At 42.4% G+C, this 17,793-nt stretch overlaps 1 protein-coding gene across 6 annotated transcripts in view; it reads right to left on the minus strand.

The window, feature by feature from the left end:
• Positions 1 to 6,182: 6,182 nt before the first annotated feature.
• The window catches only part of SLC17A5 (solute carrier family 17 member 5), a 43,761-nt gene continuing 32,150 nt past the window's right edge, over positions 6,183 to 17,793 (minus strand). For 4 of the 6 annotated variants that reach the window (XM_025444600.3, XM_025444598.3, XM_049092250.1 and 1 more), the window contains one exon: positions 14,457 to 15,865. In XM_025444600.3, coding sequence (XP_025300385.1) covers positions 15,817 to 15,865 — 49 coding nt within the window. In that variant the 3' untranslated portion in view covers positions 14,457 to 15,816. Of the gene's footprint in view, positions 6,453 to 14,456; positions 15,866 to 17,793 lie in introns of those variants that run through there. The other 2 variants (XM_049092251.1, XM_025444601.3) reach the window with 2 other exon arrangements.

A 17,793-nucleotide genomic window follows, 5' to 3' on the forward strand; every position in this document is an offset into this window, starting at 1 on the left:
AAATTCCTCGCACTAGCAGTGGACCCAGGACACCTGATCCTGTCCTCAGCACCCTGCCAGAAAAAGCTGCCTTATCGTGCTGGAAAGTGTGGCTCCTAGAGCTGCCTCCTGGCAAAAGGCTCCTGCTTGTCCAGCTTTGGGCCGGACCCAGGGTCTATGGGATCCAGGAGAGGTGATGAAAGGCTGTGACAAATGCCTGGCCTGGCGGATGGAGCAAACACTGGCTGGTGGGAGAGCGCAGGCCGGTGGCAGCTGCCCTGACAAGGGATTTCTGTGCCCCAGATGAGGACTGCCGCTGAACTCGTCCACCTGGTGAGTGAGGCCTTGCACAAGCACCAGCGTCTTTGGGGATCTTTACCTCTAACCCATTGGCAGTTGCCACCCCTGAGCCTGGAAGATCTAAGAGCCAAAAGAATCAGCTGCAAATCTTTCTTGAGGAGCATCTTGGTAGTGAAACCTGGACCTAGAAGAGCCTGCAGATCTGGATTCAAAGGTTGGCTCTGATGTTGTGATGTTCTTGGATACTACAGAAAACTGACTGGGTCTGGCTTAAGCAAAAGAGAAATTTATTATTTTTCATAACCAGAAGTAGGGTGGGCTCTAGGCCCTGTGTGACCAGCGGCTCATTGATGTCATTAAGGACAGGATTTTTTCTGTCTGTCCATTCCTGACATCTTCAATGTTGGTGTCATCCTAACACCAATTCTATTACTTCCCTTTCATGGTTCTGACATGATTCCCACTAAAGCTGCCAGGGAGTCAGAGCTACAGTCTTCCCTGGTCACTACCAGCAGGCAGACAATTCTCCCAAACAGGAACTGTAAATCTGCTTCAGTCTGATGGCCGCAGCCTTCAGACTCAGCTGAGGTCTCCAGCCTTCTACTCCTGGACCAATATTATTGCCATTGGAATGATATGTTGATGGGCTCAGATCTGCCTTGTCCAGTATAGAAGCTACTGGCAACATGTGGATACTGGGCACTTGAAATGTGTCTAGTCTGGGGGCTCCTGGGTGTCTCAGTTAGTTAAGCATCTGCCTTTGGTTCAGGTCATGATCCCAGAGTTCTGGGATAGAGCCCCACATCAGGCTCCTTGCTCAGCAGGGAGCCTCCTACTCCGCCTTCTTATGTTCTCTCTCTGTTAAGTAAATGAGTAAAATCTTAACAACAACAAAAAAAGGACATGTGTCTAGTCTGAATTAAGATATGCTTTAAGTGTAAAATTCTCATGAGATTCCAAAAAGTTCTGTGTCTGTCTCTCTCACAAGTAAAATGCCTCTTTAATGTTTTTTATATTGATTACATAGTGAAATAACATTTTGGGTATACTTGGTTAAAAAATTTATTGAAATCGGGATGCCTGGGTGGCTCAGTGGTTGAGCTGTAGGGAGCCCGCTTCTCCCTCTGTCTATGTCTCTGCCTCTCTCTCTGTGTCTCTATGAATAAATAAATAAAAACAATCTTTTAAAAAAATTAAAAAATTATTGAAATTAACTCCACTTATTATCTATCTATCTATTGATTGATTTAAATGTGGGACTGCATTGACTAAATTAAAAAAAATTTAATTCCAGTCTAGTTAATGTACAATGTTAGATTAGTTTCAGGTATAAATATAGTGATTCAACAAGTCTATATCTACCTGTTTATTTTTACTTTTTAAATTTGGCCACTAGAAGCTTTAAAATTACACATGCCACTTGTCTTCTATTTCTATTGAGTAGCACTGGCTCAGACAGATCAGGGTCTACATCTTCTAGAACTAGAAAGGGACAGATAGATATCTGAATAAAATCACGGTTCTTTTATAGAAGGAAGAAGTCTTTTCTTTCTGAAATAATACATCATTTTTTCTTTGCAGATATTTAACAGAGAGGATGGATGAAGGGCAAACAATGTGAGGCTATACATTCGCTGAGAACTATTTATGTGAAAATGTGCTGTGCTCAGTGTTGTGGGGGAAAGAAATTGCTGACTGAGTAGGGGAGATAAGATATGTAGGCATGTGAGTGGTGCAGATAATAAAGGCTGTAGGATTTCAGGCTTTGGAGAGAGAGTTTCTGTCTTGTGGGACAATGGAATGCCAGTTTGATCTGAACCTTGAAGGTAGGTGGGGTGTTAATAAGACGAGTCAAGTGATGAGAGTTGGCTCAAGAGGCATTCTAGGTAAAGGGAGAAGCACAGAGAAAATGTTGAGGCAGGAAAGTATACATAGGGTTTTCTAGTTTAGCTGAAGCCGAAGGTTAGGGAAAAAGAAGACAGAGTCACACTGCTAAGAGTCTTACACCACTGGGGCAAATCCTAGCAGCAGCTTTATTCTGGGATGCCTGGTATAAACATTTATTACAGAGGTATGGGCAAGAATAAAACACATCCTTAAGTAACATAGCAAATAAGCTTAATTAATCCAGTCCACTTCTCTCCTATGGCCCCTATGAAGCATTCACAGGTCAGCTCAGGATAGTTTAGTGCTTGGGTGCATTAATGCTGTCCTGGGGTTTATTATTTTTATATTATTTTAAGATTTTATTTATTTATTCATGAGAGACACACAGAGAGAGGCAAAGAGAGAAGCAGGCAGGCTCCTTGTGGGGAGCCCAATGCGGGATTCCATCCCAGGACCTTGGGATCATGCCCTGAGCCAAAGGCAGCCGCTCAACCACTGAGCTACCCAGGAGTCCCTATCCCATCTGTGCAATTTATTAGAGGTGGTTATTTTAGGCAATTTACTTAACCTTTCTGCCTCAGGTTCTCTATCTGTAGGATGGGGATGATAACAATATACTTACTTCATAGGGTTGTTGTGAGGATTAAATGTGTTAATATATGTAAAGTTCTTAGAACACATGGTGCATGCACAAAGTATGTGCTTTAAAAGTTTGTTTAAAAAAATTGGTTGGCTATTGCTGGCCACACATAGTTAGGCAGCTAGAAGAATGCAACTGCTAGGGGAAAAAAATCTATTTTCAAAATCTGCATATATGTAAGTAATAACCATAACTATATAGATATATATGAAATATGAACTATGCATATGTATCCATAAAGATAATGTACAGAGCGGATCCTGTGGGAAGAAATACCATTGCCAGGTCAGTCTGGCACAGTGAGGCTAGTTCCACATCCCCTGCAACTCTGCTTTGCTGATGTCCACAGAAATTGTTGCAGCGTTTACAAATAAATTTTCAAGTATTAAACAAAAGCAGTGCGAAATACACTAATGAGGTCTGAGTGTTCTTAACAAAATAAGATATTTTTCAAAATGCAGTGCTGAATTGAGCTTTATTTTCTTTTAAAATTGCACCTCCATGTGCTTCTCTGTCTCTCCTTCCCTTTCACTAGGAAAGTGTAAGGGGTGCAGAGTGTTTCCAGAATTTGGATAAATTTAGATAAATTGCTCAAATCCCCCAAGGTGACCCTATATGCCTACTACTACTATACCCCCACTATATGCCAAGGTATCCGGTTTGCCTCAGAGAGGTGTTTTTTCTTCTTTCTCTGTTGTCTGGGTGCAATCACTCTTTCCCTCTCAAAAGTCTTGTTTGGGATGGTAAACTGCCCTGTCCTCCCATCTATAGGAAAAGAAGACTTGCAGGTATTAGTATATCTGGGACTGAGAGTATTCGTGGATGGGGCTTAGGGCTACTCAGGGGCAGAGAGGGAGGCCTAGACGCGCAGCTTTTGAGTTTGGATAGCATCCTGGGCCTCCAGGCCGCCAGGAATCTCTCTTGGACAGGGCGCAGGGTGGCCCTGGGGTCTGGGCGCCCAACAGCGTGGGTCCCAACCCAGACGACGACTCCCTCATCCAGCAGCGCACACTCGGAGCCCTGCAGCCGCAGGACTGCGGGGAAGGCCGGCGGCTAGGCTCTGGCCTGTCCCGGGGGTACTGGGGGGCCTGGGAGGGGGGGATGATCAGGGCCGGCGGCCCCAGCCCGGACCATGCCGCATCCCCCGCACCGACAAACACTTTGACACCAAAAACTGCGGCATTCAGAGCATTCTGTTGATTTTCTAGTCTTGGCTGCAGCTGCTATAGTCCTTGAGGGCAACCGAGTCTCGGACAAGAAACCCCAAACTCCACACATCCTGTAGTGGACAACTGCATTTTTCAGGAATGAACTCCTACCCCACAGGCCTCGGACCAGCTTCTTCGGCCAGACCCTGCTCCCCGCTGCAAGGGCCAATCTGTGTCTTGGGAGATGCACGCGGCCTCCCCCAGCTCGGGCGACCCCTTCTCTCCGGGTCTGGAAGCCAAGTCTGCTCTGCGGGGGCGCCACGTGTCTTTTTTTTTTTTTTTTTTTCCCTCGTGTCTTTTCTTTTTTGCAGACGAGTTAAGAAAAGGTGTGCCAGGTTCTGGGCACTGCCCATTAGGGGTCTCCTGGCGTCTGCCCTTTGCCACTGCAGTGACCCTCCCGCTGGAATGAAGCCGGAGAGCCTTTGCTTTCAGGTCCCGGAGCTTCTGCGGATTTTACAAAATCGTCGTCTTGATACTGTGATCTTAAGTGCGAGTTCTGCATTTTAGGTTAAAAAGCAATTGAAGAGGGTTAGGAAACAATCACTTTTTTTTTTTTTTTTTTTTTTTTTTTTTTTTGCGTCCCCGCTGCCGCGAGCCCGGGCAGCCGCGGGTGTAGACGCCCGCTGGGGACCCGGGAGGGGCCCCGCGGGGACTTTCCATTGTTCGCGAGGCCCGCGCCCGCCGCGCGCCCGGGGCTGAGTCATTGTAAATTCTTCTCTTTGTGTTTTCTCTCCGTGAGCGCGCAGATGGTTGCTCTAATTGTCATCTTCTTTGCTCAGACAAAAGAAATCTAGTCTTTGATAATTCTGATTCACGAGTCAGCTAAAATAGGAGTCAAACCCAAGTTTCCTGAGCGCTATAAATACCCGCCCCGCCCCGCCCCGCCCTCCGGGAGGTGCCCGCCGCTCCGTTTCGCCGCCGAGGGGCTCCAATCCGGAGGATTTCCCCGGCGACCCGGGTCAGGGTCCTCGATCCTCGCGCTGTGACTGGCCAGTGAAATTGCAATGGATTCCGGGCCTTTGAAGGAGTATGAGTGTGTGTGTACTTTTTCTTAAAAGATTTCATGTATTTATTATTAGAGCGCGAGAGCAGGAGCAGGTGGAGGGAGGCCGAGCGGGAGCCCAGGATTGTGACCTGGGGCAGGCGCTTAGGCGGCTGAGCCGTCCAGGTGCCCCTGGTAGGTGTACTTTGATCATCGGGTCTTTGAAAAGTATTTCTTCAAAATACAAAATCCTAAAAACAAAAAAACAAAAAAAACCCAAATATAAAATCCTCATGCCGAAAATGGTGGACATTATCCTGGAGTAAAGGAGGGAGAACATAGCAGAACTAAGTGGGATTGTCCACAGCGGCTGGTTTTTTGGCAAGTAAATGTGGGTCATTTGGCTTGGCCCGTGGCCCGCCGTGCATATCAACAAGGGCCACTTTGTAGGCCACCGAAGTCACTTTATGCCCAGGCTGAGGTGTGAAGTTTGAAGGGTGATGAAGCTGGGGACAGGGCACTCCAGCCAGTGCCAGAGACCCTGGGTTTGGTGTTGAAAAGCCAAGGCAACTGTCAATTTCAGGCTGACTCCTGAGTGGTTTTTCGGTTTGTTTCTTTGTGTGTGTGTGTGTGTGTTTAAACAACGTGAGGTTTTTTTTTCTGACTTAAAAATTTTTATTTTCAAAAACTTACATAAAAAAGCTCTAAAGAGAAAAGAAATTTAAGTTACCTCTTATCCCACTATCCAGAAATAATTACTGTTAACATTGTGGTGTATGTATTCAGGTTTTTTTTTTTCTTTTCCTGTGCATATTTTATTTAAACAAAAATGGAATCGCTATATTCAAGAGAATTGAAAACATATGCCCACATAAAAACACCTGTATATGACTGTTCATAGTAGCATTATTCCTAATTGCCAAAATATGGCAATGATCCAAAATATGTTCATCAACTGATGAGTGGATAAACCGGAAGTGGTATATCCATTTAATAGAATATTATTTGGGGATAAAAAGAATAAAGTGCTGATACACACTAGGACATGGAAAGAAGCCAGGTGCACAGACCACATTTATGTGATTCCATTTATATAAAATATCCAGAACAGGCATATTTGTAGAGATAGATAGTAGGTTAGTGGTTGGCAGGGGTTGGAAGGTAGGGGAAATGGAGAGTGACAGCTGGTGTGTATATGGAGTTTCATTGTGAGGTGATGAAATGTTCTGGAATTGGATATGGAACAGTTGCACAACTCTGCGAATACACTAAGAACAACTGAATTGTACACTTTTTAAAAGGTGGATTTTGGGCAGCCCGGGTGGCTCAGCGATTTGGCACCACCTTCGGCCCAGGGTGTGATCCTGGAGACCCGGGATCAAGTCCCACGTCGGGCTTCCTGTGCGGAGCCTGCTTCTCCCTCTGCCTGTGTCTCGGCCTCCCTCTGTCTCTGTCTCTGATAAATGAATAAATAAATAAAATCTTTAAAAAAAAAAGGGCAGATTTTATGTCAATAAAGTCCTGAAAATTAACATAAAATGTAATTGTGCTGTACCTGGTAATATATTATGAATATTTCTCTAATATTCCCAATAACTACTCTTCTGTGACTTTTTGGGGGGGGGGGTAAACTCTACACCCATTGTGGAGCTCACACTTACAACCCGGAGATCAAGAGTTGCACGCTCTTCTCACTGAGCCAGCCAGGTGCCCCTGACATTTTTATTTTTAATTACCAAAGTGATGCACATTCATTGTAAAAAAAAAAAAAAAAAAAAGAATTATTCAGAAAAGTGGGCATTAGAAAGTGACGTATTTCTTCCTCTGTCCCAGCTTCAACACTTTGGGAGTACTGCTTAAAAATTACTTTTGTTGGGGCAACCCTGGTGGCTCAGCAGTTTAGCGCTGCCTTCAGCCCAGGGCATTATCTGGAGACCCAGAATCGAGATCCTTCATGGAGCCTGCTTCTCCCTCTGCCTGTGTCTGTGTTTCTCTCTGTGTGTCTCTCACGAATAAATAAATAAAAATTTATTTTTTTAGAAAAAAATAAAATAAAAAATAAATTTTTTCTTTTAAAAAAATTACTTTTGTCTCATTCTCTTCTGTTCATAGATGTTTATGTTCAGGGCAAGCCCACTGTCTTGTTTTATTTTTAATTTTCTCCTTTCCCCATCTCTACTCTCATGCTCCTTCCCTGCATCGTCACCCACTCTAATATTATTTATTGTATGTTCTTAATTATGCAAATATTCTTGCAAAATATCACATTTTTTGGTATAGGTTTTTAATGTTTGGAAGTGGCATTGTGCTGTAAGTCTTCTTAACACTTTTTGAGGTCTTGGCATGTTCCTGAGTGATATTATTTCATAGTAGACGTCTGCCACATTTAACTTAACGTTTCTCTAATGAGGGACACCTAGGTTGCCTCCAACTCTTGTCACAATAAACAGTGTGATGTGTGTACTTCCTTAAGTACTTAAGCGAATATCACTCTTCAACTATACCCAGGTGGGGGGGCATTCTTTGAGAGGGTCAAAGGACATATTCTTTTCTTTTTTTAAGATTTACTTATTTATTTATTTATGATAGACATAGGGAGAGAGAGGGAGAGAGAGAGAGAGAGAGAGAGAGAGAGGCAGAGACACAGGCAGAGGGAGAAGCAGGCTCCATGCAGGGAGCCCAACGTGGGACTCGATCCGGGGACTCCAGGATGGCGCCCTTGCTGAAGGCAGGCGCTAAACCGCTGAGCCACCCAGGGATCCCCCAAAGGACATATTCTTATGTAAGTACCTACATTGCACTTTCTGGAACAGATATGCCAGTTTATATTCCCTCTGCTCTCCTTATGGACAAGAATTTTCATCTCCCCCCATCCTTTGCTAACACCTGGTAGCATCAAACTTTCTAATTTTTGCCAATCTGGTGGATCTAAAGTGATATCTCATTATAGTTTTAGTTTACATTTCTATTTGTTTCTATAATTACTAGGGAATTGGATCATCTCTCCATGTACTTGTTTGACATCTAGTCCTCTGTTAAGTGAATCATCTATTCATAGTTTGCTCATTTTTCTCTTGGGTTTTCTGACTTTTTCTGGTTGACCTGCAGGAGCTCTTTGAATATTCTAGATATGAATCTCTTGTACTGACAAGATGTTGCAATCTCTCCTCTGGTCTGTCATCCATTTACTTTGGTATCTTCTGCTGAAGATACTTAATATTGTGAAATCCATCTAATTTTGTCCCTATTTCTAGTCTCTAAAGATATTTTCCAAAATTTTTTTCTGTTTAGCTCCTAATTTACATTACTGCTATTAACAGATCTTTTTCTGTGTATTTATCAATACACACACAATTTGTTTGGATAAAAGTAATAGGAGGGATCCCTGGGTGGCGCAGCGGTTTGGCGCCTGCCTTTGGCCCAGGGCGCGATCCTGGAGACCCGGGATCGAATCCCACGTCGGGCTCCTGGTGCATGGGGCCTGCTTCTCCCTCTGCCTATGTCTCTGCCCCGCCCCCCCCCCCCCCCCCCCCGTGACTATCATAAAAAAAAAAAAGTAATAGGATAAAACAATGCATATTGTTAGGTAACTCTTTTTCATCCTCTAACAAAATGTATGGACTTTCTTCTATATTTATATTCAGATCTCTCTCACTTTTTAATGGCTGCATAGTATTCTCTTTTATGAATGTACCATAACTTATTTAATAATTTACTTATTGATGGAAAATTGATAGTATTAAAAAATGTTTAGTGCTTGTTCAAGTATTTTTTTTTTTAGGTTAGATTACCCTACATAGACTCTCCAGTTCAATGAATATATTTTTTTAATATTGGCTTAAAAATTACTTTACAAAAATGTTGTAATTTTTATGTTCATCAACACTATAAACATGATTTCTAATGTCTCTCTAATGGAGACAGCACAGGACTGAAAAGAGTCTGCTGTAACATCAGAAAACCTGGACTGAAGCTTCTCTCTGCCACTTAGCTGTCTGACTTTCTCAGTTTCCTCATCTGTAAGTGGTGGCTTTGATACCTACACAATAGGGCTGTGAGGAGAATTCAACCCACATTAAATGTAGAGCCCTTGTACGATACCAGACACCAATTCTCTACTCTGGGAAATTTATAAATATTGTTATTTATAACATTATAATACTAGATACTTTTATACCCAATTTTGAACATGTCTTTACTATTTCCTCAACTAATGTAGTTTTTATTCACGTGGCAGTCTCATTCCTGATTCAAGCCATTCCATCCTCTTCTTCTTGCCAATCTCTTCAGACTTACAGTAGAAGAAGGGGACTCAGAAGATTTAATAATGTGCACCTCATGCCTGCCTGCTCCTCTGGCCAGTCTAACCCTGGTGAGCAAAAATCACCACTGTTCTTCATCAGCCTAGTTAAGTTCTGTTTTATTGTGTGGGTCAAAATGCAAGGGCAAAAAGAAGGTCTGGTGTCTGAGAGACCCTCCCAGAAAGAACAGAGGCCATGGCAGGGAGGGGAGCCTGTCACAGAGTCAGGAAGAGATGTAGGAAAGAAGGTATAGAAAACACAAGGTGAGGTATTTTTCTCTCCTGCATTCTGAACTTTCACTTCCCAGCGGGAGCCAAGATCCGCCCCCTTCCAAATTCTTGCTTCCCATCCCATAATTTGAAGTAACAAGGTTCATGGAACTAAGACTGGAATATCAACAGCTCTTCTCCTGGGAATCTATTCCTCAGTAACGGCACCGAGTGGGAGGGTTGGTCTGTTGCGCCACACCAGTGTCCCAATCATGGAAGGTTTCAACCTAGTATGTCAGTAGAAATAATGAGTTAGGAGTTTTCACAGAAGCAACTGAATTATATCCTGGCATGCTTAGGTTTATAGGAAACATTTTAAAAATTCATAGTCCTGTAGAACAAATATAGAATAATTTATTATTATTATTAGGGAAAATGAAATATTCCCTAATTTCATGCATGAGACAATGATACAAGGGAGTCCCAGCTGGGGTCATTCTGAAGCAGGGCTAATTTTACAACTAGGGAGAAGGTAAAAATCTTCAGTGTGCCCTTATGCACAAGTCTTCTTTCTTGTAGGCATCTTTTCAACTAATAAGAAACAATTTTGGGGGCACCCGGATGGGTCAATCTATGAGGCAACTAACTCTTGGTTTCTGTTCAGGTCATGATCTTGGGGTTGTGAGAGGGAGCCCCAAGTTGGGCTCTGTGCTGAGCATGGAGCCTGCTTAGGCTTCTCTCTCCCTCTGCTCTCCTCCACTTGTGCTCTCACTCTCTAAAAGAAAAAAAGGAAACAATTTTGTTCTTCAAATAATAATTTGGTTCTGTGCTAGAGATAGATATTGAAGAATTTTTCTTCGGCCTAATGTAATAAGTAAAGCCATTGGGCTTATTTGGTTTTAGTTGGCATTTGGAAGGCTGAGGCCCTGCCGAGCCAGAGATCTCTCTTCATTAACAGTCAGAGAATGTATCTCTGATCCCAGCTTGAAATAAGTCTTGGCCCTGGATTTGCAAGGTGATTGTATTGAGGGCGCTGCACAAATGCTCTTGTCTCTCTGTGCTTCTCTCTAGCTGGAGGTGATCACAAAGAGAATCCTGTGAATGTCTGGGGATCAACTTCCTACTACTGATGATCGAACAATCCAAAGCACTGCAGGCATCTGAAATAGCTTATTGATGTTAAAAAAAAAAGTGCACTATAACATTTTATGTAGGTAATTTATCAGATATGCACACTTGAATTTCCTGCAACAGCATCCGGATCCTTCACACTGAACAGTTCTTGAGCATTAGAAAGACCAGACTGTATCCTATCCAGATCACCTTCAATCTCAACCAAACTCCGTGGCAAGCTCAAGTTTCAGGCTGTGGAGTGTGTGAAGTGGTTAAGAGGCCGAGAACGGGCTGCTGGTGGTGCTGTACCGGGAGGCAGGGGTCAATATCCACGCTGGATGCTGAGAGGCTGTGCCTTTTTTGAAACGCTGGCACATTTCAGTTGCTTCTGCCAAAAAGAGCACTTGAAGAAGAGACTTAATGTGCTATTTAGGATGGTAGGGCTCCCCCTGGCCAAAGTGCGGCCTCTCGCGGGTGAAGGCCTGTGCAGGGAAACAGGTGGTGGTTGAAAGACTTTTCAGCCGTTGCACTAGTGGCTTCTCACTTTACCAGCACAGGATCGCCAGTGACGGGGAACTTCTAAGTTTCCTCCTCCTCCCGCATCAAGATAAAGTGAAAGTAAACAGGCGCTTGGAAATTTACTAGTGTTTTTCCCCATCAGAGCACATGAAAAAGGGTGGCAGAAAATTTGTTACATGTCATTTGTTTTCAATATTGGGTGTACTCAGAGCTTTCCCTCCCAGGAGCTTCTAGAAAGTGCTTTCTTTATTACTCAGAGCACAACTTTTATATTTGGCTTTTCTGCTTAGGGTTACTCTAAAAGGCAAAGGCATCTGAAAAGTCTTTGTGATCCATCTTAATTTACATTTCTATGAAAGAGATAATTTATTCTTTAACTGAAATTAGACATTTACCCCAGGTCTATTTGTCTGAGGCACTAACCCATGCTTTTCCAGAGGGGAACCAGGCCACTTCCTCTGGTGCTCTTCCTGCCTTCTAAATACTCTTATTGATATTTCCCTGTTGAGGGAATTTTATTTAGAACAGTGACACAGGGGATCCCTGGGTGGCGCAGCGGTTTAGTGCCTGCCTTTGGCCCAGGGCGCGATCCTGGAGACCCGGGATCGAATCCCACATCGGGCTCCCGGTGCATGGAGCCTGCTTCTCCCTCTGCCTACGTCTCTGCCTCTCTCTCTCTCTGTGTGTGACTATCATAAATAAATAAAAATTTAAAAAAAAAAAAAATAGAACAGTGACACACTACCCCTAGAGAGGAGATTCTTTACTTTGCACCAGGGTCCAAATTCAAACGTCTCTATTTCTGATTTCTTGAAAATGAAACATAGGCTAGGGCAAGAGGGACATTGCGATGGTTAATACAGACTGCTGACTTCAGCCTTTGCCTCCATTTCTTTCCTACCTCTGATTCTCAAGTTCAGCCGGCACACTCACTCCCACTGCCTTTGATTGTTGGGTGGATAATAATGTTTTTACATGGAACGTTTCAAACTGGAGCCTATGAAGGGGAATAAACTAGAACGTGAGCTCGATGAAAGAAGAGATTTGCTTTTCTTCACTGCTGTACCCTGGGTGCAAAGAACAAAGCCTGGTTCGTAATGAATGCTCAATAAATATTTGTTGCATAACTGGGAGCAGCATTTTGCTTATCTAGAACTAAGCTATTCTTAAATATATTCAAAACCATTTACCATGACTGCCACTTATACTCCATTTCAAGGCTAGCATGTCATTTCTTCGTTAAAAGATGTCAGTCGGTACATTTATTTATTTTTTTTATGGGAAAAAATATTGAGAAGAACAATACAGGAGATGAAAAATTCAAGATATAGTCCATTTAACCAAAGGTTGATTTGCAAAATATTTTTTAGGAAAATAAAATATTGAGACAAAGCATATATTGTTATGAGGGAGACAGTGCTGAGATGAACTAAGTGTACTTTGCCTTCGAGGTGCTTTCAATGAATCTAACAGGGAGATTACACAAACAAATTCATACCTGTTACAAAGAAAAGGCCATGGAAAAGCAAGGAGACCTGGGTGTCTGACTGAGCTCCAGGAAGGCCTACAGTGAAAGGACTGTGTCAAATGCATATCTGTATCCTTAGTGCCTAGCAGAGAGTAGATATTCTGGTTTGTTGAATGAATGAATGAATGATCTTTTCCTGACACTGAGTCCTTGAATTTAAAAAAAAGAAAAAACTGAAAATAGTAATATGATATTTCAGTGGATGGGAAGAAGAGACCACCTCTAGGAGTTGGAGAAAGTCAACGGTCATGAAATAGGTGGGGGTGAAGAGTGACTTTTGCAGGTCCAAAGAATGAATTTGGTGAAGGTGTGGAGGTGAGGGACAATGGCAAGCAGGTGGGGGAAGAGTTAAGTAGCCAGATGTCACTGCGACCAAGTGTGGTGGGAGATGAGGATGGGATAGGAGGCCTAGGAGTGAGGAGGGTAGGCTGCTGGGTAGTTTACTGGGTAAAGGGAAGTGGGGGTAGGGTTCAGCTTGGGGGAGCATCCTATTCAGCGAGATGAGGTGTGTTGGGACCAATAACGCAGTATGTGTGGCAGTTGGACAGATCAGACTCAAGGCAGTGATGACATTTAACTCCTATTCCAGGTGGAAACAAAAGTCACACAGATCATATTTAGAAGATGGGAGAGGGATTTAAAAAAAAAGTTCAAAAAAAAAAAAAAAAAAAAACCAGAAAGAAAAAGTTCCAGAGACTTGAAAAACTGGAATGGAAAAGACAGGTGGTTAATAATTATACACCATGTTAGGGGTGGGGCAGAGGAGGATGGGGGGGAATAAAAAAGTGGTTCCCAGCCCAAGCTGAGGTAACCAGGGAAATGGAGCTCCTAACAAGCATAAGGAAAGTGGTGGGAAGAGAGGGTTTTAGTGGGGGTGGGGGTGAGGGAGAGAGGTTGGGCTTAAAGAAATCCCAAGCGCAGAGAAGATAGCCAGTTGGGGATGTCCAACTGGCAGCTGAAAACCTGGTGGTGATTACACAGTAGCTTGAGCAACAGGTGTTTTTTTTTTTTTTTTTTTAATGATTCTTTAAGTTAAATGGTTACACTGCCACATTTGGTAAGATGAAAATTAATTCTCTTTCCTACTCCTGGTTGCCTATTTTCATTCTCTCCAGAGGTAACCACTGTTTCTGGTTTCTTGAATATCATTGTAGACATAGTCTTTATGTACCTGTGGGTGTAATGTCCCCAGAAGAATTTTGTATTTTGTTTGTTTGTTTGTTTTGTATTTTTGTTTTTTAAGACTAGAGAAGACTTGAGTGTCTTTGGGACAGAAGGAAAAGAACAAGAGAGGTAGAAATTGAAGAAGCAAATAGAGGAATTATGAAAGCAAGGAATTAGAGGAGGTCAGAGACGGTATCATCTGTGGTGTAGTCAAATGCTTCAGGGAGAAGAGTGGGCCCTTTGCAGAGCCAGGAAGGGTAGGCTGACGGCCAGAGATTCTTTTTTTTTTTTTTTAACATTTTATTTATTTATTCATGAGAGACACACAGAGAGAGGCAGAGACATAGAGAGAGGGAGAAGCAGGCCTCCTGAGAGGAGCCCGCTGTGGGATATGATCTCAGGACCCCAGGATTATGCTGGGCCGAAAGCAGATGCTTAACCACTGAGCCACCCAGGTGCCCCTGGCCAGAGATTCCTAATGCTCTATCACTTAGATGCCCTAAGTCTCCTTGGGCTGGGGGTGGCACAGGGGCACGTGGAGGTAGCCTGGTGACTCGAGGATGGCAGGGATGTAAAATAGCCACTCAGGACACTAGAGAATCCCATAGGGCTGTCAGATCCAAAAATCCATCCAAAAATGTTTATTTTGATGATTTATAAAAGAAATATCACCTTAGCAACTTAAGGCTATTTACAAGTTTAAAAATAAATTTACAGAAATGTATCCACATCATATTACATTAATCAGTTTTACTTAAAATGTTACAAGTGGTGTTAAACAAACATAACAAAACATAAATTGAGTTCTAAATCACATAGATGCCCTCGAAGCATGGTCAAAAACCACTGGAAGATGGTTCAGGGAAAAGCTGGAAAAGATGATGTCAAGAACTGGAAGTAAGGATGATTACACCACTGGTTGTAGGTGATGTGGCCAAATGAAAGCCACTTCAACTTTAAACTGCAACTAGAAGCTTCCATGTAGATAAATGGGAAAAAATGTGAGAATTGTAAAAAAATCTTTTTTTTACTTACTCTGGTGAAGCTCATTGAACACAGGACTTGGAAATTTACATTCTTATCCACATGAAAGTAGTTTAACTCAAGGATGATATTATTTGTGGTTAACTGGGCATCACACTGTTGTCTTGCAGGTCACATGCCCATCAATATTCCAGCGTGCTGGCAAGGTTAAGGTGTGAGGATGCATCGAAGCCACGGCAGTGGATCTTGCTGCCTGGGCCTCCTCAGGGCTTATCGACACATTAACAGCCCCCAGAGGAAGAACGCCATCTGAAGACTTGGCACTGACTCTGGTCTTGGATGCGGCTCTGGTAAATGCTGGGCACTGTCCCTGAAGTCAGGGAGGGAATGCTTGGCAGCTGCCTGGGCATGCTTCCCTTGGTGTGGCTGCCAGGCCAAATTATACAGTGGCTGGCAGCTCCGTGGAGAGGGTACAGTTTGAGACCTAAGTGTTACAGATTTCTGCCAACAAATAATTTTTATGAGGAAAGTGGTCAAAAACAGGTGTTTGTCAAGACCTGAGAATTATTATCTAGTTTAATTAAGCAAAGGTATAGAGGTGTTCACTTCAGCTCATTCCTTCAAGTATGGTCCTTAAAAATAAATAGAACTCCCATACTTTCTATTGCCTGATTTACAGCCAGATATGTGACCCTCAAGGGTAAGTTCCAGGATACATGTTATTATAATTAAAAACAGCTCATTTTACCAATCTGGCAACTTGTGACATTTCATGATTACAAGCCTTAAAAATTTCATACAATTTTTTTTCTTATACATAGACTGCATATACATTTAAAATATCAAAGGCACTTTTAGGTTACATGATAAACAAAAAATACATTAATAGAGACAGGATTATTTATTGGTTCCTTCAGTTTCTGTGTCCATGTCGATCATCGAGAGCCCAGTTTTGCACTTCACCTTTGGCGAATAGTGAGAAGAAAATGGCACCAAACACATTTATAGCAGCAGCAATATAGAAAACTGTTTGCCATTCTCTAATAGTGTTCTATAGGAAGAAAGAAAAACATGCACATGAGAATAAGTTTTGTTTATAGTTCACTTTGTGGAAAAGGTGGGGTCGACAAGACTGTTACAACAGAAGCATTATACATAAAGGCCTCATGGTGAAAACAACCGAAATGTCTATCAACCGTGAAATCGTGGTGTATTTGTTCAATTGAATACTATATAGTAACTAAAATGAATGAGCTACAACAATATGGATGCATCTCACAAACAAAATGCTAAGCAGAAGAAGCCAGACAAAAAGAGTACGTATTGAATGACTGCATTATATAAAATTCCATTATATAAGAGCTCAAAACCACACAAAACTAATCCATAGTGTTAAAAGTTTCATTAAAACGTTCCTCTTGGCAGGGGTGCAAGGGCAATGGGAGCAAGGAGTACCCAGAGGCTTTACAAGAGAGGTAACATTGGGTGTTGGTTACACAAGTTTCTTGATTGGGTGTTGGTTACACAAGTGTATTGACTTTGTGAAAACTCATCCAGCCATATACTTAGGATTTGTGTATCTTTACAATACTATTTATTTTTTAAAAAGATTATTTATTTATGTATTTAGAGAGAGAGAGAGAGAGAGAGAGAGAGAGGCAGAGACACAGGCAGAGGGAGAAGCAGGCTCCATGCCGGGAGCCCGACAATGGGACTCGATCCCAGGTCTCCATGATCACACCCCGGGCTGCAGGTGGCGCTAAACCACTGCGCCACTGGGCTGCTTTACAGCAGTAAATACTATTTACTCAAAGTTTACTCAAGTTTACTAAAAATAAAACACGTGTTTTTCAATCATGTGTTACTAGGAAAGTAATATGCTGTCCATCATCTTCCAAGTTCTTAGATAGGAGATAAAAGTGATAGATCAAGTAAGGGTGAGTTAAGATGGACTTGAAATTTCCACTTTCAGTCCTGGCACACAGAACTCTTGAGTGGTTCACAAAACAGGACATGTATGGGATTTGCCAGTTAGGAGATCAACAGAACACAATTGTTCAGCATATAACACAGTGGTATAAAAACATCAGGCAGTTAGCTAATTTCTGGGTCATGTGACTAACAACCATTTTTTGGATTTTTTTTAAAGATTTTATTTATTTATTGAGACACACACACACACACACAGGCAGAGGGACAAGCAGGTTCCATGCTGGGAGCCCGACGCAAGACTCGATCTTGGGTCCCCAGGATCACGCCCGGGCTGCAGGTGGCGCTAAACCGCTGCGCCACCGGGGCTGCCCATTTTGCAATGTCAATTTAACTAGAATGCTACATTTGCAGCATTTAGAAAAGAAAAACAAGCAGGGGAATTGGTAATGAGGAAGAAAAAGGAAAGGCACTAGGAGGCTAGCATGAGGTCATTCACATAGGGAAAAAGGAAAATCATGGGGAAAGGAAGCACTCTGTTGTTATGTTATGCTTATCTGAGATGCATGTATTCTGGTGAAAAAAAAATCTTAGAAATCCATCTTAAATTTTAGTAACTATTTAGACAAGCTAACAATATTACTTACTTGTACTAGGCTCATTCCACAAAGTTTTTGAGGCAGTGAAGTAATTTTTAATTGTCAGCAGTTAAAATTGTAAAGACAAATATGTGCTTTTCCTTTTTTTTTTTTTTTTAAGATTTAATTAATTTGAGAGAGAGAATGTGTGTGCATGTGTGAGCAGCGGTAGGGGCAGAGGCAGAGGGGAGAGTCACAAGCAGACCCCACACTGAGTGCAGATGCCAGATGTAGGGTTCTATCTCATTACCCCGGAGATCATGACTTGAGCCTAAATCAAGAGTCTGATGCTCAGCTGACTCAGCCACTCAGGTGCCCATTTTTCAATTTAAAAAATAATAGTCTTTTAATAACATTAAACAAATGCTATGATAGCAAATCCAAAATCCAGTTCAGTTCCCACTTGACAAAC

This window comes from Canis lupus, chromosome 12 (genome assembly GCF_003254725.2).
Source record: "Canis lupus dingo isolate Sandy chromosome 12, ASM325472v2, whole genome shotgun sequence".
NCBI lineage: Eukaryota > Metazoa > Chordata > Mammalia > Carnivora > Canidae > Canis > Canis lupus.